The 27,087-nt window shown below is 55.3% G+C and overlaps 2 protein-coding genes across 3 annotated transcripts in view; both read left to right on the top strand.

The window, feature by feature from the left end:
• The window catches only part of cdk20 (cyclin-dependent kinase 20), a 64,012-nt gene that overhangs the window by 25,076 nt on the left and 11,849 nt on the right, over positions 1-27,087 (top strand). For both annotated transcript variants that reach the window (XM_052009101.1, XM_052009102.1), the window contains one exon: positions 12,570-12,731. In XM_052009101.1, the coding sequence (XP_051865061.1) occupies positions 12,570-12,675 (106 nt within the window). In that variant the 3' untranslated portion in view covers positions 12,676-12,731. The remainder of the gene's footprint in view (positions 1-12,569; positions 12,732-27,087) is intronic.
• Positions 19,999-27,087, top strand: part of LOC127566603 (GATA-binding factor 2-like) — a 37,256-nt gene continuing 30,167 nt past the window's right edge. The window contains exon 1 of the mRNA XM_052009094.1: positions 19,999-20,146. The gene's annotated coding sequence lies outside the window, so the exon portion shown is untranslated. The remainder of the gene's footprint in view (positions 20,147-27,087) is intronic.

Genomic DNA, 27,087 nt, shown 5'->3' with positions numbered 1-27,087 from the left:
TACTCTCGAGTGGTCCTACCCTCCCTCATTACCCTCTTGTTTTTAGTGCGTGTAGAACAAGCCTTGGGGTTCTCTTTAATCCGACTCACCAAGGCCCCTTTGAGCCCTGCGGATTCCCCATTTCCCCGCTTCCTTTATTTTCCTCAAAGGCCCTGCCCTGACTTCAGCTTCCCAAGCCTTGCAAGAGCTTCCTTCCTCTTCTTGACTACATTTGTGACGCCTCTCGTCATCCAAGGTTCCCGGACCTTGCCATCCTCGTCTCTCTTCCTCACCGGAACGCGTTGGTCCTGAATTCTGACCAGCCGCCCTTCGAATAGCTCCCACTTGACGGATGTGGACCTCCCAAATTACAGCCACTCCTGATCTACTCTCCCTGGTGCCTGCGAGGTAATTTCCCCAATTTAGCACTTTCCCCTGAGGTCCAGCTTCATCCTTATCCACACCGGGTTGTGATCGCTATTCCCAAGATGCTCTCCCTCGTAGAGAAACCACAGCAACAGGCCCTGCGGCCCACTGGGTCTGTGCTGACCATCAACCACCCATTTACATTAATCCTATTTTTTATTGTCTCTCTTCCCCCCCCCCCCCCACCGCCTCCTCTCCCAAAGTTCTACCCCTCCCCCACACACTAGGGCCAATTAACCCACCGACCTGCAAGATTTTGGGATGTGGGAGAACATGCAAACTCCACACGCCGACAGACAGCGCCGAGGTCGGGATCGAACCCGAGTCCCTGGCGCTGTGAGGCAGTGGCTGTACCCGCTGTGCCACTCTGCTTCTTCAAGGCATATTGCCTCGGTTTCTCTGATCTAACCTTGTAACTGCAGCTCTTCATCCCCAGAACATTCCCCGGAGCCTCCTCTGGACTCTCTCTAACACTCTCACATCCGATCTGTAATACAACAGCCAGAAGAGGTAAATTGATTTATTATTGTCACATGTACCAAGCTATGGTGGAAAACCTTTGTTTTGCAGGCCGTCCGTACAATGTATTACATCAGTGCATCGTCGTGGTACAAGGGAAAACAATACCAGAATGCAGAATAAAGTGTCACAGTTACAGAGAGAGTGCAGCGCAGGCAGACAATAAGGTGCAAGGGTCATGACAAGGTAGATTGTGAGGTCAAGAGTCCATTTTACTATTTATTGACCACAGTATTGGTGTTGGTTTATTATCGTCACTTGTACCGAAGTCCAGTGAAAAACTTGTCTTGCATTCCAGTCGTACAGGTCAATTCATTACACAGTGCAGTTACATTGAGTTAGTACAGAGTGCATTGATGTAGTACAGGTAAAAACAATAACAGTACAGAGTAAAGTGTCACAGCTACAGAGAAAGTGCAGTGCAATAAGGTGCAAGGTCACAACAAGGTAGATCGTGAGGTCAAGAGTCCATCTCATCCTATAAGGGATGCCAGCACCACATTCAGTGCCATAATTCCAAGCAGACTCATCCCCAGACTCCGAGACCTGGGACTCAACACCTCCCTCTGCAAAGCGAAACAAAAGATTGCAGATGCTGGAATCCGGATGAGAAACACGACGATGCTGGAGGAACTCAGCAGGCCGGGCAGCCTCCGTGGAGAAATATCCCGACCTGCATCTCCTCGTTGCCGGTCACTTCCGCTCCCCCCCCCACCCCCACACCATCACAGATGTGCCAGTCCTCGGCCTCCTCCACTGCCGGGACAAGCGCAAACTGGAGGAACAGCACCTCGTTTTCCGTCTTGGAACCTTGCAGCCTGACGGCATGAATGTTGAATTCTCCCGCTTCAGGTAGTCCCCACCCTCCTTCCCCACAACCAACCCCCACCGCGCTTCTTCTCTTCTTCCCTTTCTTAGCCTCTCTTTTTCTAAAATGTTTTTTTTTCCTCTCTCTCCTTCCCTTTGACCCATCCCCCGGTGGATCTGCTCTCCCCTCCTCCCCCGCACCTGCCCATCACCATCTCTTACCTGCATCTACCTATCACCACCCTGTGCCCACCCCGCCTCCCCTCTTCTGTCCACCTCTCACTGCTCTGCTTTTCCCTCCTATATATTGGTTTCCCCTTTTTCTATCTTCAGTCCTGAAGAAGGGTCCTGACCTGAAACGTTGACCACCTGCTTTTATCCACGGATGCTGCCTGACCTGCTGAGTTCCTCCAGCATCATCGTGTTTTTCATCGTACCATTCTCTGTGTAAAACAAAAAATAAAGATGCCCCTCTAGTTTCTATTAAATCTCTCCGCTCTCACCTATGCTCGGACACGTTAGGTCTTTATTCCTTGGAACGTAGGGGAGTGAGGGGCAACTTTATAGAAATGTTTAAACTTGTGAGAGGCATAGATAAAGTGGATGGTAAAAGTCTTTTCCCCGGGGTAGGGTAGTCCAGAACTGGAGGGGGGGTACAGGTTTGGGGTGAGAGGGGAAAGATTTAAAAGGGCAACTTTTTCCACGCAGAAGGTGGTGGGTATCTGAAACGAGGGTGTGGGTGAGGCAGGTACAACAGTATCATTTAAGGAGTATATGGAGGGAGATGGGCCAAACAGGGAATTGGGACTAGCTGGGTGGGCACCGTGGTCGGCATGGACTGGTTGGGCCGAAGGGCCAGTATCCGTGCTGGTCATTGACTTCAGGAAAGGGGGCGGTGTACATGCACCGGTCTACATCAATGGTGCTGAGGTCGAGAGGGTTGAGAGCTTCAAGTTCCTGGGAGTGAACGTCACCAACAATGACCAGCTCTTTTGTTTTGCTGACATTGAGGGAAGGGTTGCTGTCATATGTTGTGACCTTGCACCTTGTTGTCTGCCTGCACTGCACTTCCTCTTGTAGCTGTGACACTTTACTCTACTCTGTATTCTGTTATCGATTTTACCCCGTACTACCTCGATGCACTGTGTAATGAATTGACTACGATCGGTTTGAAAGACAAGTTTTTCACTGTACCTCGGTACAAGTGACAATAATAAACCAATACCGTTGTCAGCAGCTGCTGTCTCTTCACCAGTTCATTGGCTGGGTTGGAGCCTTTCATTTACAGGGAGAGACCGGATTGGCTGGGTCTCATCTCCTTGGACTGAGGGGGGGAACCTGACAGAAGTATACAAGATCATGAGATGGATAGAGAGGACACACGCTATGGCCAAGAAAGCTCACCAGGAGGCTGAAGAAATTCGGTTTGTCCCCTTTGACCCTCACCAACTTTTATCGATGCACCACAGAAAGCATCCTATCCTGATGCATCACAGCTTGGTACGGCAACTTCTCTGTCCTGGACTGCAAGAAACCGCAGAGGGTTGTGGACACAGCCCAGCTCCTCACGGTCACCAGCCTCCCCTCCTTGGTCTTTACCTCTCGTTGTCTTGGTGTAGCAGCCGGCATAATCAAAGACCCCACCCACTCGGGACATTCTGCCTTCTCTCCTCTCCCATCGGGTAGAAGATACAGGAGCCTGAGGGCACGTACCACCAGGCTTAAGGACAGCTTCCACCCCACTGTGATAAGACTATTGAACGGTTCCCTTATACAATGAGATGGACCCTGACCTCACGATCTACCTTGTTGTGACCTTGCACCTTATTGCACTGCACTTTCTCTGTAGCTGTGACACTTTACTCTGTACTGTTATTGTTTTTACCTGTACTACCTCAATGCACTCTGTACTAACTCAGTGTAACTGCACTGTGTAATGAATTGACCTGTACGATCGGTTTGCAAGACAAGTTTTTCACTGGACCTCGGTACATGACCATAATAAACCAATACCAATACAATGGGTAGCAGGAATTTGTGGGCTGAAAGGCCTACCTCTGTGCTGTAAGCCAACATGACAGGGATTCTGGACGCCAGTTGGTAGAACTGTTGTGTTGGCTGTCTCTGGGGATTGGCTGTGCCTCTCGCACTCTGGGTGTGAATCAGCTGCCTGGGACACTTCAGCAGAAGAGCAATTCCTGTGAAACGCCCTTATCTCTTGGGGCCAGTCGCTCCAGTTCTGGAGGTCACGCGTGCGTCAGGGTGGGGGGGCGGCTCAGGCAGCTGCGGGGCCGAGGGATGAAGTTCAGAAAAACAATTGTGTTTGTGTGTGAGAGAGGGAGAGGGACATTGAGGGTGGACAGAGTGTGGGGGGCGCAGGGGGAGGAGGAGAGGGGGTGTCAGAGGATGAGCACAACAGCATCGGTCCCGTGTGGTTTGGTCCCGCCTGCGTCAGTAGGTCAGGGGTACATCCCATACTGGAAGTACAGGCAGGGCAGTGCTGTGTGGGGGGGGTCACTGTGCTGCAGGGGCAAACCTGGGGGGAGCAGTGTACAGTGGGAGGGGCGGGGATGGAGCGCCGCACTGTGGGGGGGTGGTGAGGCGGGAGCGTCGCACTGTGGGGGGATGGTGAGGCGGGAACGTTGCACTGTGGGAGGGGCGGTGAGGGAGCGCCCCACTGTGGGAGTGGCAGAGAGGGAACGCCGCTCTGTAGGAGGGGCAGTGAGGTAGTGCCCCACTGTGGAAGGGGCAGTGAGAGAGTTTCACTGTGGGAGGGGCAGTGAGGAGGGAGCATCACACTATGGGAGGGGCGGTGAGGGAGCCCTGCATTGTGGGGGGGCAGTGAGGAGGGAGCTTCACACTGTGGGAGGGGCAGTGCCGAGGGAGCGCCCCAAGCCCAGAAGGACGATCTAGGTGCCCCAGTGTCCCTCATTCTGACTGGTGGGATCCCCTAACAAGCCACCTGACTCCTCCCTCCTCCCCCTCCCACAGCTCAGGAAGATGCCCTACACCTTCCTGAAAAAGTACTTCTGTCCGGTACTCAGGGCCTCAGAGAGCGGAACCCTGCAACCCGTCCCGTGGGGGAATTAAATTCCCGACCCCAGCTGTGTGTTAAGCCGTGAGCTCGGACCCCGGTACTCATCGGAAGTTGTTACTTCCCAGCAGCCGGGCCGGGATTTAAACTCACGCCTCGAAATCGTGGCTCCAGGCAGGTGGGTGATGGGGTTCCTATAGCTTCAGCCTCCTGGAGAGACGTTAGCACAAGGAGGGTCAGCCTGATCCCCTGTGAGCCATCCTCCAATGTCGGGGAGAGCTGTGTAGTAACTTTGGAGACAGACCAAAAGATATTCCCGGGCTAATTTCTGGGATGAGAGGGCTAACCCATCATGTTAGACAGTTTAGGTCTCTGTTCCTTGTAGTTTAGAACACAGAACATTACAGCACAGTACAGGCCCTTCAGCCCACAATGTTGTGCCGACATTTTATCCTGCTCTAAGATCTATCTAACCCTTCCCTCCCACATAGCTCTCCATTTCTCTATCATTCATGTGTCTATGTAAGACTCTCTTAAATGTCCCTAATGTACCTGCCTCCACAACCTCTGCCGGCAGTGCGTTCCACGCACCCACCACTCTCTGTGTAAAAAAACTTACCCCTGACATCCCCCTTATACCTTCCTCCAATCACCTTAAAATTATGTCCCCTCGTGTTAGCCATTGTCACCCTGGGAAAAAGTCTCTGACTGTCCTCTCGATCTGTGCCTCTTGTACACCTCTATCAAGTCACCTCTCATCCTTCTTCTCTCCAAAGAGAAAAGTCCTCACTCGCTCAACCTATCCTCATAAGACATGTTCTCCAATCCAGGCAGCATCCTGGTAAATCTCCTCTGCACCCTCTCTAAAGCTTCCACATCCTTCCTACAATAAGGCGACCAGAACTGAACACAATCCTCCAAGTGTGGTCTGACCAGAGTTCTATAGAGCTGCAACATCACCTCGTGGCTCGAACTCATTACCCCGACTAATGAAGGCCAGCACACCATACACCTTCTTAACAACCCTATCGACTTGCGCAGCAACCTGAGGTATCTATGGACGTGGACCCCAAGATCCCTCTGTTCCTCCACACTGCTAAGAGTCCTGCCATTAACCTTGTATTCTGCCTTTGAATTCAATCTCCCGAAGTGTATCACTTCACACTTATCAGGGTTGAACTCCATCTGCCACTTCTCAGCCCAGCTCTTCATTCTATCCCAGAAGAACAAGGGGTGATCTTTTCGAAACGTATCCAATCCCGAGGAGATATGACATTTGAGGAGCGTTTGATGTCTCTGGGCCTGTACTCGATGGGGTTCAGAAGGATGAGGAGGGATCTCATCGAAACCTACCGAACATTGAAAGGCCTGGATAGAGCAGACATGGAGAAGATGTTTCCATAAGTGGAGAGTCTGGGACCAGAGGGCACAGCCTCAGAATAAAGGGACGTCCCTTTAGAACAGGGATGAGGAGGAATTTCTTCAGCCAGAGGGTGGTGAATCTGTGGGATCTATTGCCACAGATGGCTGTGGAATCAAGTCATTGGGTGTATTTAAGGCAGAGATTGAGAGGTTCTTGGTTGGTGGAGGGGGTGGTGAAGGGTTATGGGGAGAATGGGGTTGAGTTAAAAACAAATCAGCCACGATCAAAAAGCAGAACAGACTCGATGGGCTGAACGGCCTAATTCTGCTCCCATGTCTTACATTTCCACCGGTGGGAGAGCAGTTTGAGGAAGAGGAACCAGCCATTTCAAACCGAGCTACGCAGAAATTTCTCCTCGAGTCTCCAGGGGAGTCGAGGAGCCTCGGAACAAAGGGACGTCTCTTCCCGGCTGAGATGAGGAGGGGGCGGGTGAACCTGCAGAATTCTCTGCCTCCCCTAAGGGTGTGGAGGCCGGATCACGGGGGGGGGGGGGGGGGGCTGGTGGTGGGGGTTGGTGCGGTGCGGACACAAAGTGGAGGCAGGTACCCCTTCTAGACGACCGGTAGATTGAGGGCAATGGGGAAAGAGGGCAAACACAGCCTGGGGCAGATCAACCACGGTGGGGTTACATAGAAAACCTACAGCACAATTCAGGCCCTTCGGCCCACAAAGCTGTGCTGAACATGTCCCTACGTTAGAAATTACTAGGCTTACCCACAGCCCTCTATTTTTCTCAGCTCCATGTACCTATCCAAAAGTCTCTTAAAAGACCCTATTGTATCCATCTCCACCACCGTTGCCGGCAGCCCATTCCCCGCACTCACCACTCTCTGAGTAAAAAACTTACCCCTGACATCTCCTCTGTACCTACTCCCCAGCACCTTAAACCTGTGTCCTCTTGCGGCAACCGTTTCAGCCCTGGGAAAAAGCCTGACTATCCACACGATCAATGCCTCTCATCATCTTATACACCTCTATCAGGTCCCCCCTCATCCTCCGTCGCTCCAAGCAGAAAAGGCCGAGTTCCCTCAACCTGCTTTCATAAGGCATGCTCCCCAATCCAGGCAGCATCCTTGTAAATCTCCTCTGCACCCTCTCTATGGCTTCCACATCCTTCCTGTAGTGAGGTGACCAGAACTGAGCACAGTACTCCAAGTGGGGTCTGACCAGGGTCCTATACAGCTGCAACATTACCTCTCAGCTCATAAATTCAATTCCACAATTGATGAAGGACAATACACCGTATGCCTTCCTAACCACAGAGTCAACCTGCGCAGCTGCTTTGAGCGTCCTGTGGACTCGGACCCCAAGATCTCTCTGATCCTCCACACTGCCAAGGGTCTTACCATTAATACTATACTCTGCCATCATATTTGACTGACCAAAATGAACCACTTCACACTTATCTGGGTTGAACTGCATCTGCCACTTCTCAGCCCAGTTTTGCATCCTATCTATGCCCTGCTGTAACCTCTGACAGCCCTCCACACTATCCACAACACATCCAACCTTCGAATGGTTGAATGGCGGGGCAAGCTGGAAGGGCCCAGGGGCCTTCTCCTGTTCCCGTTTCCTCATGAGACCATGCTTGGAGCACAGTGTATCGGTTTTTCTCTCTCTAAGAAAGGACACCAGCGCATTCGAGGCAGAGTTGAAAAGGTCCAGTCATAAGATGTCCGACAGTCAGAGATTGAGTCAGGGGCTCCGGGATTTTAGGGGGAACATTAGGGGGATCTTCTTCACTCGAGGGTGGTGGGAGTGTGGAACGGGCTGCCACCTGACCTGGTAAATGCGGGCTCACTCTTAAGTTTTAAGAATAAATTGGATAGATACATGGACGGGAGAGGTCTGGAGGGTTATGGACTGGGTGCAGGTCAATGGGAATAAAGTTTCAGCACAGACTAGAAGGGCCGAATGGCCTGTTTTCTGTGCTGTAGTGTTCTATTGTTCTATGGATCTGGCGAGGTGACCTTTACCTACGAGAGGGCATAACCCCGGGGATCTTATTCTGAGGCCTGGATGAGGGCGCTGAATCTTCAGACATCCCCAAGTCTGGGGGGGTGGGGGAGCTGTGGAGGGGAGAGGTGCTTGGGGGGGCGGGTGCGGTATTATCAACCGGACAAGGCAGATGCTTGGGGAAGCCGAGATCTGAAGGGGACCATGACTGCTGGGGGCTGCTGCTTGCTTCGGGAGCTCCCACCCTTCTTTGTCTTGGGGACGAGGTCCTTCACTCCTTCCCGAGCGGGGGCAGCCACACACCCCCGGGGCACCCCGCCCTAGGTCGGCGGGGGTGGGGGGGGGGTGGTGTCTCTCCCGGTCCCACCAATCGGCAAGAAGGATTTGTCCTCCCCCACCCCCACCCCACCAACCCCCTACTGACCAAGTGACGTTCCACACCCTGTGGCGTCCCAACGAGGACCTTGGAGCTGAGTTCGCGGTGGGAGACTTTGGGGGGTGGGGGGAAGGGGGTGCTCCGGCTGGCACACAGCAAGATCCTGGAAGGTGGCAGTGTGGCCGAGAGGTCCCCCTTTTCCCCGTGACCCCTGACTGGGGTTGGCGGGAGGGGGAGGGATTCATCGGTGTCCTCAGCACGCTGCGGCGGTCCCTCCCTCCTCTCACCACTGCCCCTCCCTCAGCACTGCGGAACCAGCCTCCCCCCCACCCCACCCCCACCCCCCAGCGGGGTCGGCGGGGCGCAACCGACGCGCCACAGAGGCTGCTCTGAGCGGCAGCCGGCGAGGGGGGTTAACATTCGCTGCCTCTCCCCTGCCAAAGGGAAAACGACTGTTCAGATTTCTGTGCCTCTATGACCCAATTACTGCCTGCCATCAGATAACACCCTTATCAGTGAGAAACAGTTAAATGGAGATGGGTGGCTTTGTCACTGGACAACAAGGCAGGCACCATTTGGCACAAGCTGCTCACTAGATTATAAGGAAAGTTTGGCGGGGCCGATTGCAGAGGCAGCACGAGGCCACCAGCAGTTGACTAATATTTTTCTTTGCTGGGGGGGGGAGGGGGGAGGCGTAGATACAAACTTTATCCAACTTAATAAATGATACCATCACCTTCCGTCACCACAGTCCCAGCCCAACCGTCACACAGTCTCCCTTGCGGTCAAGCCAGTCATTCGTTCTAGATTCTGCTTTAACGACTCTTTTCTTTTAAAGGGAGACTTGTTTGGGTCCCTGTAGCTCTTGGGGGGGAGTCTTGGCCTGTGTTTGGGGGGGGGGGGTGGTTGGTGGGGCGAGGAGGGGGGCTGTGGAAGTGGGGGAGGGCAGTGTGGCGGGAGGGGGGGGAATCGAACCAGGGGTTGTGCTCACCGGTGTGGCAGTGACCCCTTGGTATTGAGGCCTCAGGTGGCCTCCTTCAGCACTGTGTGTCCAACAGTGCAGTGCTGCCTCAGCACCGTCCAACAGTGCAGTGCTCCCTCAGCACCGTGTCCAACAGTGCAGCGCTGCCTCAGCAATGTGTGTCCAACAGTGCAGTGCTCCTTCAGCACTGTGTCCAACAGTGCAGCGCTCCCTCAGCAATGTGTGTCCAACAGTGCAGCGCTCCGTCAGCACAGTGTGTCCAACAATGCAGCACTCCCTCAGCACCATGTGCAACAGTGCAGCGCTCCCTCAGCACTGTGTGTCCAACAGTGCAGTGCTCCCTCAGCACCATGTGCAACAGTGCAGTGCTCCTTCAGCACTGTGTCCAACAGTGCAGCGCTCCCTCAGCAATGTGTGTCCAACAGTGCAGCGCTCCGTCAGCACAGTGTGTCCAACAATGCAGCACTCCCTCAGCACCATGTGCAACAGTGCAGCGCTCCCTCAGCACTGTGTGTCCAACAGTGCAGTGCTCCCTCAGCACTGTGTCCAACAGTGCAGCGCTGCCTCAGCACTGTGTCCAACAGTGCAGCGCTGCCTCAGCAATGTGTGTCCAACAGTGCAGTGCTCCCTCAGCACTGTGTCCAACAGTGCAGTGCTCCCTCAGCACCGTGTCCAACAGTGCAGTGCTCCCTCAGCACCGTGTCCAACAGTGCAGCGCTGCCTCAGCAATGTGTGTCCAACAGTGTTGTGCTCCCTCAGCAATGTGTATCCAACAGTGCAGCGCTCCGTCAGCACAGTGTGTCCAACAATGCAGCACTCCCTCAGCACCATGTGCAACAGTGCAGCGCTCCCTCAGCACTGTGTCCAACAGTGCAGCGCTCCCTCAGCACTGTGTGTCCAACAGTGCAGCGCTCCCTCAGCACTGTGTGTCCAACAGTGCAGCGCTGCCTCAGCACCGTGTCCAACAGTGCAGCGCTGCCTCAGCAATGTGTGTCCAACAGTGCAGTGCTCCTTCAGCACTGTGTGTCCAACAGTGCAGCGCTCCCTCAGCAATGTGTGTCCAACAGTGCAGCGCTCCGTCAGCACAGTGTGTCCAACAATGCAACACTCCCTCAGCACCATGTGCAACAGTGCAGTGCTCCCTCAGCACTGTGTCCAACAGTGCAGCGCTCCCTCAGCACTGTGTGTCCAACAGTGCAGCGCTCCCTCAGCACTGTGTGTCCAACAGTGCAGCACTCCCTCAGCACGGTATGCAACAGTGCAGCACTCCCTCAGCACCGTGTGTGCAACAGTGCAGCGCTCCCTCAGCACCGTGTCCAACAGTGCAGCGCTCCCTCAGCACTGTGTGTCCAACAGTGCAGTGCTCCCTCAGCACTGTGTCCAACAGTGCAGTGCTCCCTCAGCACAGTGTCCAACAGTGCAGTGCTCCCTCAGCACGGTGTGTCCAACAGTGCAGCGCTCCCTCAGCAATGTGTGTCCAACAGTGCAGCGCTCCGTCAGCACAGTGTGTCCAACAATGCAGCACTCCCTCAGCACCATGTGCAACAGTGCAGCGCTCCCTCAGCACTGTGTGTCCAACAGTGCAGTGCTCCCTCAGCACCGTGTCCAACAGTGCAGCGCTGCCTCAGCAATGTGTGTCCAACAGTGCAGTGCTCCTTCAGCACTGTGTGTCCAACAGTGCAGCGCTCCCTCAGCAATGTGTGTCCAACAGTGCAGCGCTCCGTCAGCACAGTGTGTCCAACAATGCAGCACTCCCTCAGCACCTTGTGCAACAGTGCAGCACTCCCTCAGCACTGTGTCCAACAGTGCAGCGCTCCCTCAGCACTGTGTGTCCAACAGTGCAGCGCTCCCTCAGCACTGTGTGTCCAACAGTGCAGCACTCCCTCAGCACGGTATGCAACAGTGCAGCACTCCCTCAGGACCGTGTCCAACAGTGCAGCACTCCCTCAGCACCGTGTGTGCAACAGTGCAGCGCTCCCTCAGCACCGTGTCCAACAGTGCAGCACTCCCTCAGCACTGTGTGTCCAACAGTGCAGTGCTCCCTCAGCACTGTGTCCAACAGTGCAGTGCTCCCTCAGCACAGTGTCCAACAGTGCAGTGCTCCCTCAGCACGGTGTGTCCAACAGTGCAGTGCTCCCTCAGCACTGTGTGTCCAACAGTGCAGCGCTCCCTCAGCACTGTGTGTCCAACAGTGCAGCGCTCCCTCAGCACTGTGTCCAACAGTGCAGCGCTCCCTCAGCACTGTGTCCAACAGTGCAGTGCTCCCTCAGCACCATGTGTCCAACAATGCAGCACTCCCATTGCACTGTGTGCAACAGTGCAGCACTCCCTCAGCACCGTGTCCAACAATGCAGCGCACCCTCAGCACCGTGTGTCCAACAATGCAGCGCTCCCTCAGCACCGTGTGTCCAACAATGCAGCGCTCCCTCAGCGGCAAGGAGGGAACACCGCGCCGCAGGAGGGGCAACGAGGAGGGAGCGTCAAGGTGCAGGAAGGACGGTGAGGAGGGAGTGCCACACTGCGGGAGGGGCGGCGAGGAGGGAGTGCCACACTGTGGGAGGGGCGGCGAGGAGGGAGTGCCACACTGCGGGAGGGGCAGTGAGGAGGGAGTGCCACACTGCGGGAGGGGCAGTGAGGAGGGAGTGCCACACTGCGGGAGGGGCGGCGAGGAGGGAGTGCCACACTGCGGGAGGGGCGGCGAGGAGGGAGTGCCACACTGCGGGAGGAGCAGTGAGGAGGGAGTGCCACACTGCGGGAGGGGCAGTGAGGAGGGAGTGCCACACTGCGGGAGGGGTGGTGAGGAGGAGGCGCCGCACTGTGGGAGGGGCGGTGAGGAGGGAGTGCCACGGGAGGGGCAGTGCGGGAGGGAAAGACTGCGATGAGGGAGTTCCACACTGTCAGTGCTCGTGTCCTCTCCGTTAAGTTCTCAGTAGCCCCCCCCACCCCCGATTGTAACCAACCCTTCGTGTACGGCTCCCAGCTTTTGCCTGCACCTCGGCAGAGGTAGGAATGGACCTGCAATCCCAGTGACATCCGTAACAGCCGCTCCTTTCCGTTTGCCTTTCAGCCTGTCGAGCCCCGGTCCGGAATCAGCAGACAACTGCTCCTTGCCTTCCCTCCCTCCCTCTGCTCCCATCGATGACGCGGCCCCGAAGGCCTCCAACGTACACTGATGGAGATGGCAGCCGGCGAGGTTCGAGGAGCAGCAGACTATCTCGAGCGCTTCCCGGTAAGCCCGACTTTAAAACACTGAATGCTTTAGTTTGGGAGAGCGTGGACGAGCTACGGTGTGGGAATATCATTCCCTGCAGATTGGGTTGCCTGAGCCTCGAGGATGGGTGTGGAGGAGAAGTCCTGGGACGAGGAGGGGCTGGGTTTGACCCCCTTACGGCGGGGAAGGGGAAAGGGGAGGTCTCATAGAGGTGCTGAAAGTCACAGGGATGTTGGATGCAGTATGTTGTCCACACTTCCCGCTGCCTCGGTAAAGCAGCCGGTATAATCAAAGACCCCCCCCCCCCCATTGGGCAGAAGATACAAAAGCCCGAAAGCACATACCACCAGGCTCAAGGACAGCTTCTATCCTGCTGAGAGTATTGAACGGTCCCCTAGCACAATAAGATGGACTCTTGACCTCACAATCTACCTCGTCGTGGCTCTTGCACCTTATTGTCTGCCTGCACTGCACTTTCTCTGTAACTGTAACACTTTATTCTGTATTCTATTATTGTCTCCCTTGTACTACCTCAATGCACTGTTGTCATGAAATGATCTGTATGGACGGCATGCAGAACAAAGTTTTTCACTGTACCTCAGTACATGTGACAATAATAAACCAATTTACCAATTTAAATTGGCAAAGGTTCATCAGGTTGGAGAGGACCATGGATCAAGGATATGTCAAAGTCAAGTCTATTGTCAGATACACATCCATGTGTGCACAGGTGCAATGAAAAACTTACCTGCAGCATCACAGGCACAGAGCATCAGATAAGCAGCATTCACAAGAAAAATATAAATTATACCAAATTTTATAAGAAAGAACACAATTAGAACAAAGAAAAGCACAGTCCACTGTAGTGCAAAGTGGTCCCAGTATTGCTGTACTGAGGCAGTGACTAGGGTTGTACCAGTCAGTTCAAGAACCGAATGGTTGAAGGGAAGTCGCTGTTCCTGAACCTGGTGGTGTGGGGACTTCAGGCTTCTGTACCTCCTGCCTGATGGGAGCTGTGAGAAGATGGCATGGCCCGGATGGTGGGGATCTTTGATGATGGACGTTGCCTCCTTGAGGCAGCACCTCCTGTAGATACTCCCGATGGTGGGGAGGGATGTGCCCGTGATGTATTGGGCTGAGTCCACTACTCTCTGCAGCTTCTTACGTTCCTGTGCATTCGAATTTCCGTCCCAGACCGTGATGCAACCAGTCAGGATACTTTGGGGAAGAGGAGGAGTGTCTCTCCACAGTGAGAGGGCAGACTCAGCAAAGAAATCAGGGAGAGGTAGAGCATGGAAAAAGGCCCTTCAGCCCATCGAATCCCTGCCAACCATCAACCTTACACACACACACACACACACACTTTAACACACACACACACACACACACTTTAACACACACACACACACACACACACACACACACACACACACACACTTTAACACACACACACACACACACACACACACAGTGCCGGAAGTCAGGATCGAACCCGGGTCTCCGGAGCTTTGAGGCAACAACTCCCTTCATTCACCACACTGTGCCGTCCCAATGGAAAGGGAAACAAACCTGCAGGCCTCTGGGGAGCAGGAGGCGGGCTAGCTCTTTCAAGAGGACAGTACAGCCTCGATGGGCTGAAGAGCCTCCATTATGCTGAGTGGGTGGGGACCGCAGTGTCCAACTTCCCGGGACTCTTGTGCTGAGCTCGGTAAGGTGTGATCCGACCCAGTTCGGAATTCTCCTGGGCTAATTCCCAAGAGGAGTTTATCCCGCAAGAACTGATCCCATGGAGACAATCCAGTCCCACTCCCGGTATCCAAAACCTCTCCCGTCTCTGCCTCGTGCTCGAGCTCCCTCAGGACCCCAGAGATCCTCGGCTGTCCGAGAGAAGAGGTCTGTGCCTCTCTCGGAGGTACCTTTTCTCCAGAGCGTCGGAGGCTGAGGGGAGACCTGATGGAAGTTTATAAAATCATGAGAAGCAAAGATAGGGTAGGCAGCCGGTATCTTCTGGGTTGAAATGTCTAATATTTAAGGCGAGGGGGGTGGAAATTCAAGGGAGATGTGTGGGGCGAGTTATTTTACACAGAGAGCGGTGGGTGCCTGGAATGTGCTGCCAGGGTTGGGGGTGGGGGCAGATATGATAGAGGCTGTTACACAGGCATGTGGATGCGCAGAGAATGGAGGGATATGGGTGTTGCGCAGGCAGAAGAGATTAGTTGTCATTAGCTTAATTAGTTCAGCACAACGTTGTGGCCCTGCCCTCATCTCGAGGCTGGTGAATGAGTGTGCAGAGGAACGTGTGTGTGTGTGTGTGTGTGTGTGTGTGTGTGTGTGTGTGTGTGTGTGTGTGTGTGTGTGTGTGTGTGTGTGTGTGTGTGTGTGTGTGTGTGTGTGTGTCTGGTGGCGGCCACCAGCAGACCGTAAGGTTCTGAAGTGACGTGTCAGCTTGGGCATGGAGGTGATGTTTCTTCCTGTGGGACAACCTCGAACCGGGAACCACTGGTTAAAAAATAAGGCTCTGCCCTCCTTAGAGGCCAAACGTTTTTCTCTGGCAAGTCCTTGAGCCATCGAGACTCTCTTAAAGTCACACAGCGTGGAAACAGGCTCTTTGGCCCTGCTCGTGCTGGTATTGGTTTATTATTGTCACTTGTACAGTGAAAAACTTGTCCTGCATACCGATCGTACAGGTCAATTCATTGCACAGTGCAGTTACATTGAGTTAGTACAGAGTGCATTGATGTAGTACAGGTAAAAACAATAACAGTACAGAGTAAAGTGTCACAGTCACAGAGAAAGTGCAGTGCAAGAAGGTGCAAGGTCACAACAAGGTAGGTCATGAGGTCAGAGTCCATCTCATCGTATAAGGGAACCGTTCAATATCTTATCACAGTGGGGTAGAAGCTGTCCTTGAGTCTGGTGGTACGTGCCCTGAGGCTCCTGTATCTTCCACCCAATGGAAGAGGAGAGAAGAGAGAATGACCCGGGTGGGTGGGGTCTTTAATTATGCCAACTGCTTCACCAAGGCAGTGAGAGGTAAAGACAGAGTCCAGGGATTAGTTCAGTGAGGCGTTTAGTGACCGGTTTAATCAGTTCGGCGCAACACCGTGGGCCGAAGGGCCTGTTCCTGTGCCGTACGTTCTGTGTGTGACTGCTCCGCCTTCCTATGGTGGTGACGAGCACTGCCGTGTGCGTCAGGAGTTAATTTTATGTATCAAGGAGTATCCCATCCGTTACAAGTGCTGCTCTTCTAACCAGGATGGGGCTCCTGCTCAACATTCAATGAAAAATATTTCCGTTCGTTCTTGGGATCGGTTTATTACCCATCCCGAATCGCCTCTGGGAAGGTGGGGGTGAGCCCCAAGTCCGTGTGTGCACAAGTGCAGTGAAAAACTTACTTGCAGCAGCATCACAGGCACAGAGCATCAGATAGGCAAGGGCCCATCTCGACGCTTCTTACATTCCTTCAGTGACTCTGCTGCTACCACTCTCTCAGGCCATGCGTTCCAGCTACTCACCGCTCCCTGGGTGAGAAAGGTCCCCCTTCCCTCTAAATCCACGTCCGTTAGTTATATCTACCTCTGTAGAAGTTTCCTGTCATCTGTCGTGAGGTGGTGCTGGGGAGGGAGTTCCAGAGTTAAACCCAGCAGCCATGGTTTTTTTTAATATAAATGTTTATTAACTAAAAGCACTACAAAAGGACAACCAGTGCCAATACACTACAACTGATACAGAAGACACAAAATAAATGAAGCATCTACAGAACTACAGCAAAACAATGCTAACTAAACACCAGCGAAACGCACACACAACACAACGCCCGCTAAACGCACACGCAACACTTCAGGGAAGAATCGCATTCTCACCGTCCACGACACGCGCGATCCCCTGAGGGGCCTACCGAGCGCGGAACTCAACCAGGGTGCCCGCGGAGACCGCCTGCTCCCTCTCCAAGGACACCCGTGTGCAGACGTGTGCACAGAAGACAGGCAGGCAAGCGGACTGGCCTGAACCCTCAGCCATTCACCGCCGGGACCCGTGGACGGCCAGCTTGGCCGGACCCAGGAGAAGACCCACCAGGAGATCCCCCGCGCGATCTGCCCCCCTCCCCGCCGCACCGGGTGACCGTAGATCAGCAGTGTCGGGCTGAAGTGCTGCCGGAACTTGAGCAGCAGCCCCTTCAGATACGCAAAGGGGGGCTGCACTAGCAGCCACGGTTCTTGCAGCCCGACCTGGTGGGATCGCTCTTGCAGAGGGTCGACGGTGACTGAAGCTTCCAGCCTCTGCTTCAAGCCGACAATCTCATCTCCTCCCTTGCGCAGCACAGAGGGAGCACTGCGCTGTCAGAGCCGTCAGACTGAGAACCCTTCTGTGTGTGGTGTTGGTCGCCCTGTCATAAGAAAGTCGTTACTAAACTAGAAAGAGTGCAGAAAAGGTTTACCAGGACGTTGCCTGGACTCGGGGGCCTGAGTTACAAGGAGGAGTTGCGTAGACTAGGAGTTTATTCCCTGGAACATAGGAGATTGAGGGGTGACCTGATAGAGGTGTATAAGATCATGAGGGGTAGACAGGGTAAAGGCACACAGTCTTGTTCCCCAGGGAGGGGGGTAGCTAAAAATAAGAGGGCGTAGGTTTGAGATCAGAGGTGTGAGATCTAAAAGAGACATTGGGGGCGGCTTCTTCACGCAGAGGGCAATGAGCTGCCAGAAATAGTGGTTGAGGCGGGCACATTGTTGCCACGCAGGTCGATGGGGTTGTTAAGAAGGCGTATGGAGTGTTGGCCTTCATTAGTCGGGGTATTGAGTTCAAGAGCCGTGAGGTGATGTTGCAGCTCTATAGAGCTCTGGTCAGACCACACTTGGAGTATTGTGTTCAGTTCTGGTCGCCTCATTATAGGAAGGATGTGGAAGCTTTAGAGAGGGTGCAGAGGAGATTTACCAGGATGCTGCCTGGATTGGAGAGCATGTCTTATGAGGATAGGTTGAGTGAGCTAGGGCTTTTCTCTTTGGAGAGGAGGAGGATGAGAGGTGACTTGATAGAGGTGTACAAGATGATAAGAGGCATAGATCGAGTGGACAGTCAGAGACTTTTTCCCAGGGCAACAATGGCTAACATGAGGGGACATAATTTTAAGGTGACTGGAGGAAGGTATAAGGGATGTCAGGGGTAAGTTTTTTACACAGAGAGTGGTGGATGCGTGGAACGCACTGCCTGCAGAGGTTGTGGGGGCAGATACATTAGGGACATTTAAGAGACTCTTAGATAGACACGTGAATGATAGAGAAATGGTGGGCTGTGTGGGAGGGAAGGGTTAGATAGATCTTAGAGCAGGATAAAATGTTGGCACAACATCGTGGGCCGAAGGGCCTGTACTGTGCTGTAGTGTTCTATGTTCTATTAGCAACGTTGAAAAGCCATCTAGATAAGTCCATGGGAGAGGAGAGGTTTAGAGGGCTGTGGGCCAAACGCAGGCAGATGGGACCAGCTCGTTGGGCCACACAGTTGGCATGGACATGTTGGGCCAAAGGGTCTGTTTCCATGCTGTGTGACTCGACATTCTGTCGTACTGTTGCCGGGTGGAGCTGATGCATTTTCTGCCAGTGGTTTTTCCTCTCCACACATTGCTAAAATAGCTTATCTGGTCAACATTGCTTTGTTGTCACCTGGGGGGGATCCCATATCCACAATGTGGCTACAAGAGCAGGTCAGGGGCTTGGAACCCTGCAGCGAGTGACTTGCCTTGTAACTCCTCACCATCTACAAGGCACGAGTCGGGAGTGTGACGGGACACTCCCCACTTGCCTGGGTGGAGTTAGTCCATGCACTCCACATCTGCCACATTACCTCTCCCCCATCTACAAGTCAGGATTGTGATGGGACACTCCCTGCTTGCCTGGGTGGAGTTAGTCCCTGCACTCCACATTACCTCCCCCCCATCTACAAGTCAGGATTGTGATGGGACACTCCCTACTTGCCTGGGTGGAGTTAGTCCATGCACTCCACATCCGCCACATTACCTCTCCCCCATCTACACGTCAGGAGTGTGACGGGACACTCCCCACTTGCCTGGGTGGAGTTAGTCCATGCACTCCACATCCGCCACATTACCTTTCCCCCATCTACAAGTCAGGATTGTGGGTGAGGGCAGCTTCAACAACACTCCAGAAGCTTGACACTATCCAGGACACAGCAGCCCACTTGCCAGGCACCCCACCCACGGTCGTTCACTCACTCACCCCACCACCAACGCACAGTGGCAGCAGTTTGCACCATCTACAGGACGCACTACAGCAACTCACCAAGAGTCCTCGGACAGCACCTTCCAAACCCACCACCTCCACCGGCTGGAAGGAGAAGGGCCGCAGAGGCACGGGGAACACCCCCCCGGAAGTTGCCCTCCAAGCCCCACACCACACGGACTGGGAAATAAATCGCCGATCCTTCACCGTCGCCGGGGCAAAATCCCGGAACAGTGCCGTGTGTACACCCACACCTCTGTGGTTCAAGGAGGCAGCTTCTCAAGGGCAACTAGGGGCGGGCAGTTCAAGGCTTGCTCGGCCCCTCCCCCCCCCCCCATCCCTTGAACGGAAGAAGGACCCGGAGGAGTGGGATCTTGCTGTACACCGAGGGCTTTTGAAAGCCGTGATATGAATGCCCTCTCTGCCCGGGAAATGAGGCGATCCCGGGGAGAGGTGGGAACCCAGATCCTGCTCCACACGTTCGGGGTGGGAGGGGGTCTCCCCACGTAAGTCACTGACCGGGCAAAATAGTTTCCCTTGGAGGCTGGAGAACCCTTTTGAGGCTCTGCTGGTGAGACTTTGAAGGGCCGTGGAGGGTGGGGAGCCTTTTGAGTGTTTTTCTGAAGGCGGAGGGAGATAGAATCTCGAGCAGCAAAGGAGGCGAGAGGTCGACGGCGGGGAGTCGAGGACACACAGTCAGATCAGATTGGAACCCTGGGGCCCACAGCCTGCTCGAGGACCTCACCCCCTCCCCGTGGGACCTGCCAGGGCGCTGGGCAGTGCTGACCGGGACATCCCGCTGCCTCCAGGACGCTCTCGGAGGGGCTGAGGCTTCGGATTGGCAGCCGGCAAGAGGCGGAGCACTTGAGGACTGACAGCCCTTCACACTCTCTCTCTCTCTCTTTCTCCCTCTCTCTCTCTCTCTCTCTCCCTCTCTCCTCCCACCACCACCCCCCCTTCCCCTCCGCCTCCCACCAACCACCGCCCCTCGCCTCCCCTTTCTGACTTGCGATCTGGCCAACATAAAGCTATTGCTCACGTATCAGCGGGTTCAATCACCTGCTCTCTCCCTCGGCTCGACGGACCAATAGATAGGAGATCGCTTGGGGAGACTATCGCCAAGTTTGGCTGCTGCGCAAGGGCTGCTGTTTTTTTATCTTCTCCCTCTCTCTCTCTTTGGTGACTTTCTTCTGCAAGGTTGGTGGCTTTTGAAAGATTATTATCTGCATGGTTTCTGATCTTGGTGTGCCTTCCCTGCCTCTGGGCTGGGCTTACGATGGCGCGGATCTGCCTGAAATGAGCTGGTCTCTCGGTTCCCTCGCCCGGTGCCCCAGTTATTCGCGGGACGGGCGCGGGGGCCAGCGTTGCCCCTTCCCCACCGGGATTCTGTCGTGGAAAGAGGTGGGGGGCAGGTCCTCTGAAATCTTGACCCCACCCATGGGCAAACGACTATCAATTTCCTTCATCTCCCCCCCCCTTCCCTAGTCCCTGCCCGTTTTGTGGGCTCCCCACTCCCCCCTGAGCACTCTCCCCTCCTCCCAACGCTCGTCCCCCCTCCTCCTAGTTAGTCCCCTCCTGATAAATAGGGGAAAAAAATGGAGGGGTGCACAGCAGGGTCCTACAGGAGGGAAAAGACTGCGGGTGGTCTGCCTGCAACTCACCCCAATTGGTCGAGGGGAGCTCCTCGGGAGAGGAAGAGAGCTGAAGTGGGGGTGGCATGCTGTCGAGAGAGGGTCTGGTGGGTGCCTGAAGTCATTGGGGGGGGCAGGGGGGGGATTAATCTGGGGGGGTTGGTGCTGGAGGCTTCCTCGGTAGGGAGAGCAAGGGGCTTGTTGCCAACACTGGTCGGGTGTGTCTCCGCTCCCCTCCGGTGGCAGACAGGACATTTGATGTCCCCGTCCCCACGATTCCTTTGTCCCAGGGAGCTCCCCCCCCCCTCCCCCACTGTGAAACTGGGCCCCTCCTGGTATCCCTGGTACCGAGGGTCCCGGAACCTGCTGAGAGCCGTCAGTCTCCCCACCCCACACACCCTGCGTCTGCCGACTTTCTCCAGCCCTTGGCTTAACAACGACAGCGGTTTGATATCCCCCCACATACCCCCACCCATGGCCCCTACACCCCTCCCTGTCTCTGTGACCCCCCCCCCCCTCCGGCCCCTACACCCCCTCCCCGTCTCTGGGACCCCCTCTCCCTCCCTTACACCCCTCCCCGACCCTTTGACCCCTCCCTCCCCTCCCTTCCCTACACCCCCTCCCCATCTCCGTGACTCCCCCTCCCCTACACCCCCTCCCTGTCTCCGTGACCCCTTCTCCCTCCCCTACACCCCCTCCCCGTCTCTGTGACCCCCACCTCTGAGATAATCTCCCTTCGAGGCTCAGCAACTTTTATAAACCTCCAGAGAACTGGGCAAGTGTTTCTGGTGTGTTGTGTGACGGGCGCCTGCTCCGATATCTGATCACCAGTGGTTATCCCCCAGTGCAGGCGAGTAGCAGATAACGCTCACCCACACTCTTGTCCCTCGGTCTCACAGACTGCCTCATGTGACAGACATGGCTGGCAGGAGAGTGGATCACTCGACTCGGCTGAGTCAGAGCTGCCGCCGTGCTCTGCGAACGGCCTCAGGGCTTCGCGGGAGCGTCAGCCGCTGGAGACAGGCTCCCAGGCCGCAGAACGAGGTCCAGGGGGAGAGGGGGTGGGAGGGAGGGCGCGAGAGGAGGAGGGAGAGAGTGGGGGGACCGTGTAGTGAGGGGGAGAGAGGGAGTGAGTTGGGGAAGTGAGGGAGGGGGAGAGAGGGGGGATGAGGGTGAGAGAGGGGGGGTGAGGAGAGAGGGGGGACTGAGGGGGAGAGAGGGGGGTGAGGGAGAGAGGGGGGACTGAGGGGGAGAGGGAGCATGGGGGGAAGAGATAAGGGGTGGGAGGGACGGTAAGAGTGGAGGAGGGAGAGAGTGGGGGAGAGAGGGGGACAGTGTGGGAGGGTGAGGGGAGAGAATGGGAGGTGAGGGAGGGTGGGGAGGAAGGGGAGGGGGAGTGAGGGGAGAGAGTGAGGGGGAGTGAGGGGTTCGGGGAGGGGGAGGGGGAGAGTGGGACGGGGAGAAAGGGGAGAGGGAGAGTGAGGGGGAGAATTGGGGGAGAGGGGGAGAGAGGGTTCGGGGGAGACAGAGGGGAGGGGAGAGAGGGGGAGAAAGATAGGGGAGTGAGGGGGAGAGAGAGATGGACTGAGGGGGAAGAGAGGAGCAGGGGGAGGGTGAGAGAGCAGCAGACAGAGAGAGCGGCAGAGAGATGGAGCAGGCAGATGGGAGGAGAACGGTGGGGAGAGAGTGGGAAGCAGAAGGGGGCTGGGACAGAGACCTCCCCCAGCGCAGAAACAGGCCCTTCGGCCCACCACTTCCAGGCTGACCGCCAGGAACCCATCGACACTGATCCCACGCTGGCACTGGGTCCGACCCCCTCGCTGCCTCGGCCATCCGAGTGCCCACCCAGGGACTTCTCCAACGCTGTGAGAGTCCCTGCCTCCCCCCTCCACACCCACCCCCGCCCGGCAGTATATTCCAGGTTCCAAACCCCACCCCCCCCCCTAACCCCCAGGCAACACCACCCTCCCATGCCGTAAGAATGTCCCCCCAGCCCAATATCTCCTGGTGACGGTGCCGATAGTTTACTCGATCCTCCATTTTACCCACCATCCCAAGCTGAGGTCCCCACGTGAACCTTGGACCCCTGTCCTGGAGGAGGGGCTCAGCAGGTCGAGGGCGTCTCGGCGGAGGGTGACGGAGAACGGCAGTGGACAGTGTGTCCTCCTGGGGTGGAGGCAAGTGCCCCTCGGCGAGGCAGCGTCAGAGGTGGTCGGTGTGGGTCTGAGAGCAGGGTGGGGTTGGTAGCAGGCAGGGGGGGTGGTGGAGAGAAAAAGTGGATTCTGTGCGGGTGCAGGGCACAGCAACAGTGCAGTCCGTCAATGTAACGGGGGAGAGAGGGAGAGAGTGGCAGAGAGAGTGGGGAGGGGGGAGAGGGAGGGAGAGATTGAGGGGGAGCGAGTGGGGGGAAGAGCGAGTGGTGGGGGGGAGTGTGAGTGGGAGAGGGGGGAGAGTGAACGGAAGAGAGGTACTGGAGATGGTTCGGAACAGGGACTGGTCCACAAGGCCAACAAGAAGGCAGGTTTAGCTGGAGCCCTGGGGTCACAGGCACCGCTGTGAGGCCAGGCTCTGCTGCCTACCCCATCTATACCCCTCACTGCCTTCCCTTCACTCACAGGTACCAACCTACGTAACTCAGCTTCAGGGTAAACACTGTCCCCAGCGCCCCCATCATAGGTTTATCACACTGGATACATGAACACAAAAGGCAGACCTTATTCCCTCAGCAGTGCCTGGATAGAGCCTGGCATAACTGCTCTCCCAGCTACAGGAAGGATGTCATTAAGAACATAGAACAGTACAGCACAGTACAGGCCCTTTGGCCCACAATGTTGTGTCGACTTTTAAACCTCGCCTAAGACTATCTAAACCCTTCCTCCCACATATCCCTCTACTTCAAATTCCTCCATATGCTTATCTAGCAATCTCTTGAACTTGACCAATGTACCTGCCTCCACCACCGCCCCAGGCAGCGCATTCCACGCCCCAACCACTCTCTGGGTAAAATACCTCCCTCTGATATCTCCCTTGAACTTCCCGCCCATTACTTGAAAGCCATGCCCTCTTGTATTGAGCATTGGTGCCCTGGGAAAGAGGCGCTGGCTGTCCACTCTGTCTATTCCTCTTAATATTTTGTACTCCTCTATCATGTCTCCTCTCATCCTCCTCCTCTCCAAAGAGTAAAGCCCTAGTTCCCTTAGTCTCTCCTCATAATGCACACTCTCTAAACCAGGCAGCATCCTGGTAAATCACCTCTGCACCCTTTCCAACGCTTCCACATCCTTAAACGTTACATCCATTAAGCTGGAGAGGGGGGCAGGAAAAGATTCACGAGGACATTACCAGGACTGGAGGGCTTGGGGATGGATTTTTTTTTCCCCCAGAGTGTAAGAGGCAGAGGGGTGACCTTATAGAGGTGGATAAAATCCCACAAAGAACCCACATTCTAGGGCCTCACTTCCCACACGTGAGAGTGTCCCGGGGGGGTGGGGGGGTGAATGGGCTGCCGTTAATTGGGGTGTAAAATGGAGGACTTGGCCTTTGCCAAGTTAGAATACTGGCACCGTCACAGAGAACATTAGGCGAGGTGACCATCTCATCACATGGTAGGATGATTAAGATAAGATATTTATTTTATCTTAATATAACCCACTCACTTACTCACTCTCCCCTCTCCCACTCCCTCTCCCCCTCCAAACTCCCCTCTCCCACTCCCGCTCCATCTCCCCCCTCCCACACTCGGTCCTCCCCATCTCAGACACACGGGGAGAACGTGCAAACTCCTGGCAGACAGCGGCAGGAATTGAACCGGGGTCACTGGCGTTGCGATAGCATTACACTAACCGCTACACCACCTGCCTGCCCTGGATTGGAATGAGGTGGGGGAGCTGTAGTTAGAAGGAGAGATTGATTGGGCTGGTTTTGTTCTCACTGGAGCGTTGGAGGCAGAGGGGTGACCTTATAGAGGTGATAAAGTTATGAGCTACAGTCATTTCCCCCAGGGTAGGGCTGTCTAGAACTGGAGGGCACGGGTTTACGGGTCATTTCCTCCAGGGTAGGAGTGTCTAGAACTAGAGGGCATGGGTTCACGGGTCATTCTCCCCAGGGTAGGGGTGTCTAGAACTAGAGGGCACGGGTTTACGGACATTTCCCCAGGGTAGGGGTGTCTAGACTAGAGGGCACATTACGGGTAATAGTCCCAGGGTAGAGGTGTGTAGAAATAGAGGGCATGGGTTTACGGGTCATTTCCCCAGGGTAGGAGTGTGTAGAACTAGAGGGCATGGGTCATTTCCTCCAGGGTAGGTGTCTAGAACTAGAGGGCTCGGGTTCACGGGTCATTTCCCCAGGGTAGGGGTGTCTAGAACTAGAGGGCACGGGTTTACGGGTCATTTCCATCAGGTAAGGGTGTCTAGAACTAGAGGGCACAGGTTACGGATCATTGTCCCCAGGGTAGGAGTGTCTAGAACTAGAGGACACAGGTTTAGGGCGAGAGGGGAGAAATCTCAAGGAGATCTGAGGGGTGGGTTTTCCCATGGTGAGTGTCCAGAACGAGCTGTCAGGGGGGCGGATGAGGCAGATAAAACCAGTGTTTAAAAGAGGTTTTTTGGGCAGAGGTAGGAAAGGTGTGGAGGGATGCGGACCTAACGTGGGAAAACGTGGACAAACCACGGCCGGCATAGACAAGAAGGGCCGAAGCGCCTGTTTCAGTGCTGTGCCTTGAGGTGATTCCATGGGAGGTGGCCAGTCGTCCCCATTCCCCACTCCTTATTTTCCCTGTATGTTGGTGTCCCCTCACACCCAGGGGGAGAACGTACACACTCCTTTCAGACAGCGGCAGGAATTGAACCGGGTCACAGGTGCTGTAACTGCACCCGCCCCCACCCCCAACTCTCTTCACCACCTGCCTACACCGAAGGTTAACTTCCAGCGGCCATTTAACCATCAGGGAGGACACCAGAGCTCATGGGGGAATCCACGCGCTTGGGGTGTGGGAGGGGAGAGCGCGCAAGCTCCCCGCGTCCCCACCAACATCAGCGGGGGTCGAGATCAAACCCGGGGTCCCCGGAGCCATGAGAGGGAAGCTCACTCTGTGTCTGACCCCAGGATTGTGTGATGGGACAGTGTGGAGGGAGCTTCACCCTGTGTCTGACCCTGGGAGTGTGTGATGGGACAGTGTGGAGGGAGCTTCACTCTCTGTTCAACCCCGGGAGTGTGTGATGGGATGGTGTAGAGGGAGCTTCACTCTGACTCCGGGAGTGTGTGATGGGACGGTGTGGAAGGAGCCTCACCCTGTGTCTGACCCCAGGAGTGTGATGGGATGGTGCTAGGGGTTTTAGTAGAGGAGGGAGGGAGAGAAGGCAGAGAAAGATCAGAGCTCGGGGGTGGAGGGGGAGGCCGCCCCACGGTCCACAGCTGAGAGTACGGTCACACACCCAGCAACTAGCCAGCGGTCAGAAATCAGGTGCCCGAGAGCTCAGTGCCCTGGAGGAAGTGAGATAGGGAAGGGGTGGGGTGCACCGAGGAGTTCTTCAGAAAATATCGGCGGCGGGTCTCTGCAGAGCAGCTGGAGAGGGGTCAGGGTGGGGAGTGGGGGGGATGAGGGTGGGTGCAGAGCGAGCGGAAGAGAGGGTCCTGATGTGACAGAGGTGGGGACAAGGGTTTCAGTAGAGTCACGTTGCAGAAGAACGAGAGGAGACCTCATAGAAACATCTTGAATGTTGAAAGGACTGGACAGAGTAGATGTGGCTGAGCTGTTTCCCTTGGTGGGTGAGTCCAGGACTAGAGGGCACAGTCTTAGAATTAGAGGGTACCCGTTTAGAACAGAGATGAGGAGAAATTTCTTTAGCCAGAGGGTCGTGGATTTATGGAATTCATTGCCACGTACAGCTGTGGAGGCCAATCATTGGGGTGTTTAAGGAGGAGGTTGATAGGTACCTAATTAGTCAAGGTATCAGGGATATGGGGAAAAGCCGGGAATTGGGGCTAGATGAGAGAATAGTTTAGCTCATGATGAGGTAGCAGAGCAGACTCGATGGGCTGAATGGCCTAATTCTGCTCCTTTGTCTTGTGATCTTGTGAGTCGGTCTCAAACAGAATGGCCCAGGCAGCAGTGCAGGGCAAATCCATTTGTGCAGCCTCGTCTCTCCAGAAAGGTGTCTTTCAGTGCACAAAAGTCCCCATCTCAGTCCCTGCATCTCTCCTGAGCAATCGCAAGGGCCTCGCCCAGAGAGCACGGGGCAAGCTGGCGGGAGGGGCGCCAACCAGGGTGACTGAGAGTCAGCGGGGACTTCCGAAGTGTGGTCATTCTGTGCTGCAGGAAATGTGGCAATCCACGGACACACAGCAAGCTCTCACATGGCAGCTGCCTGCTCACGCACTTCAGGGGGGTGGCTGGAGGGATGAATATCGATCCAGGGGGGAAATATCCTCGCCTCTTGAAGTGGACAAGAAGCTTCACCCTGTCTCTGACCCCGGGAGTGTGTGATGGGACGGTGCGGAGGGAGCTTC

Source organism: Pristis pectinata, chromosome 43 (genome assembly GCF_009764475.1).
Source record: "Pristis pectinata isolate sPriPec2 chromosome 43, sPriPec2.1.pri, whole genome shotgun sequence".
In the NCBI taxonomy this organism is placed as follows: Eukaryota; Metazoa; Chordata; class Chondrichthyes; order Rhinopristiformes; family Pristidae; genus Pristis; species Pristis pectinata.
The sequence above is the reverse complement of the archived record's forward strand: the minus strand, read 5'-3'. Positions and strand labels throughout refer to the sequence as shown.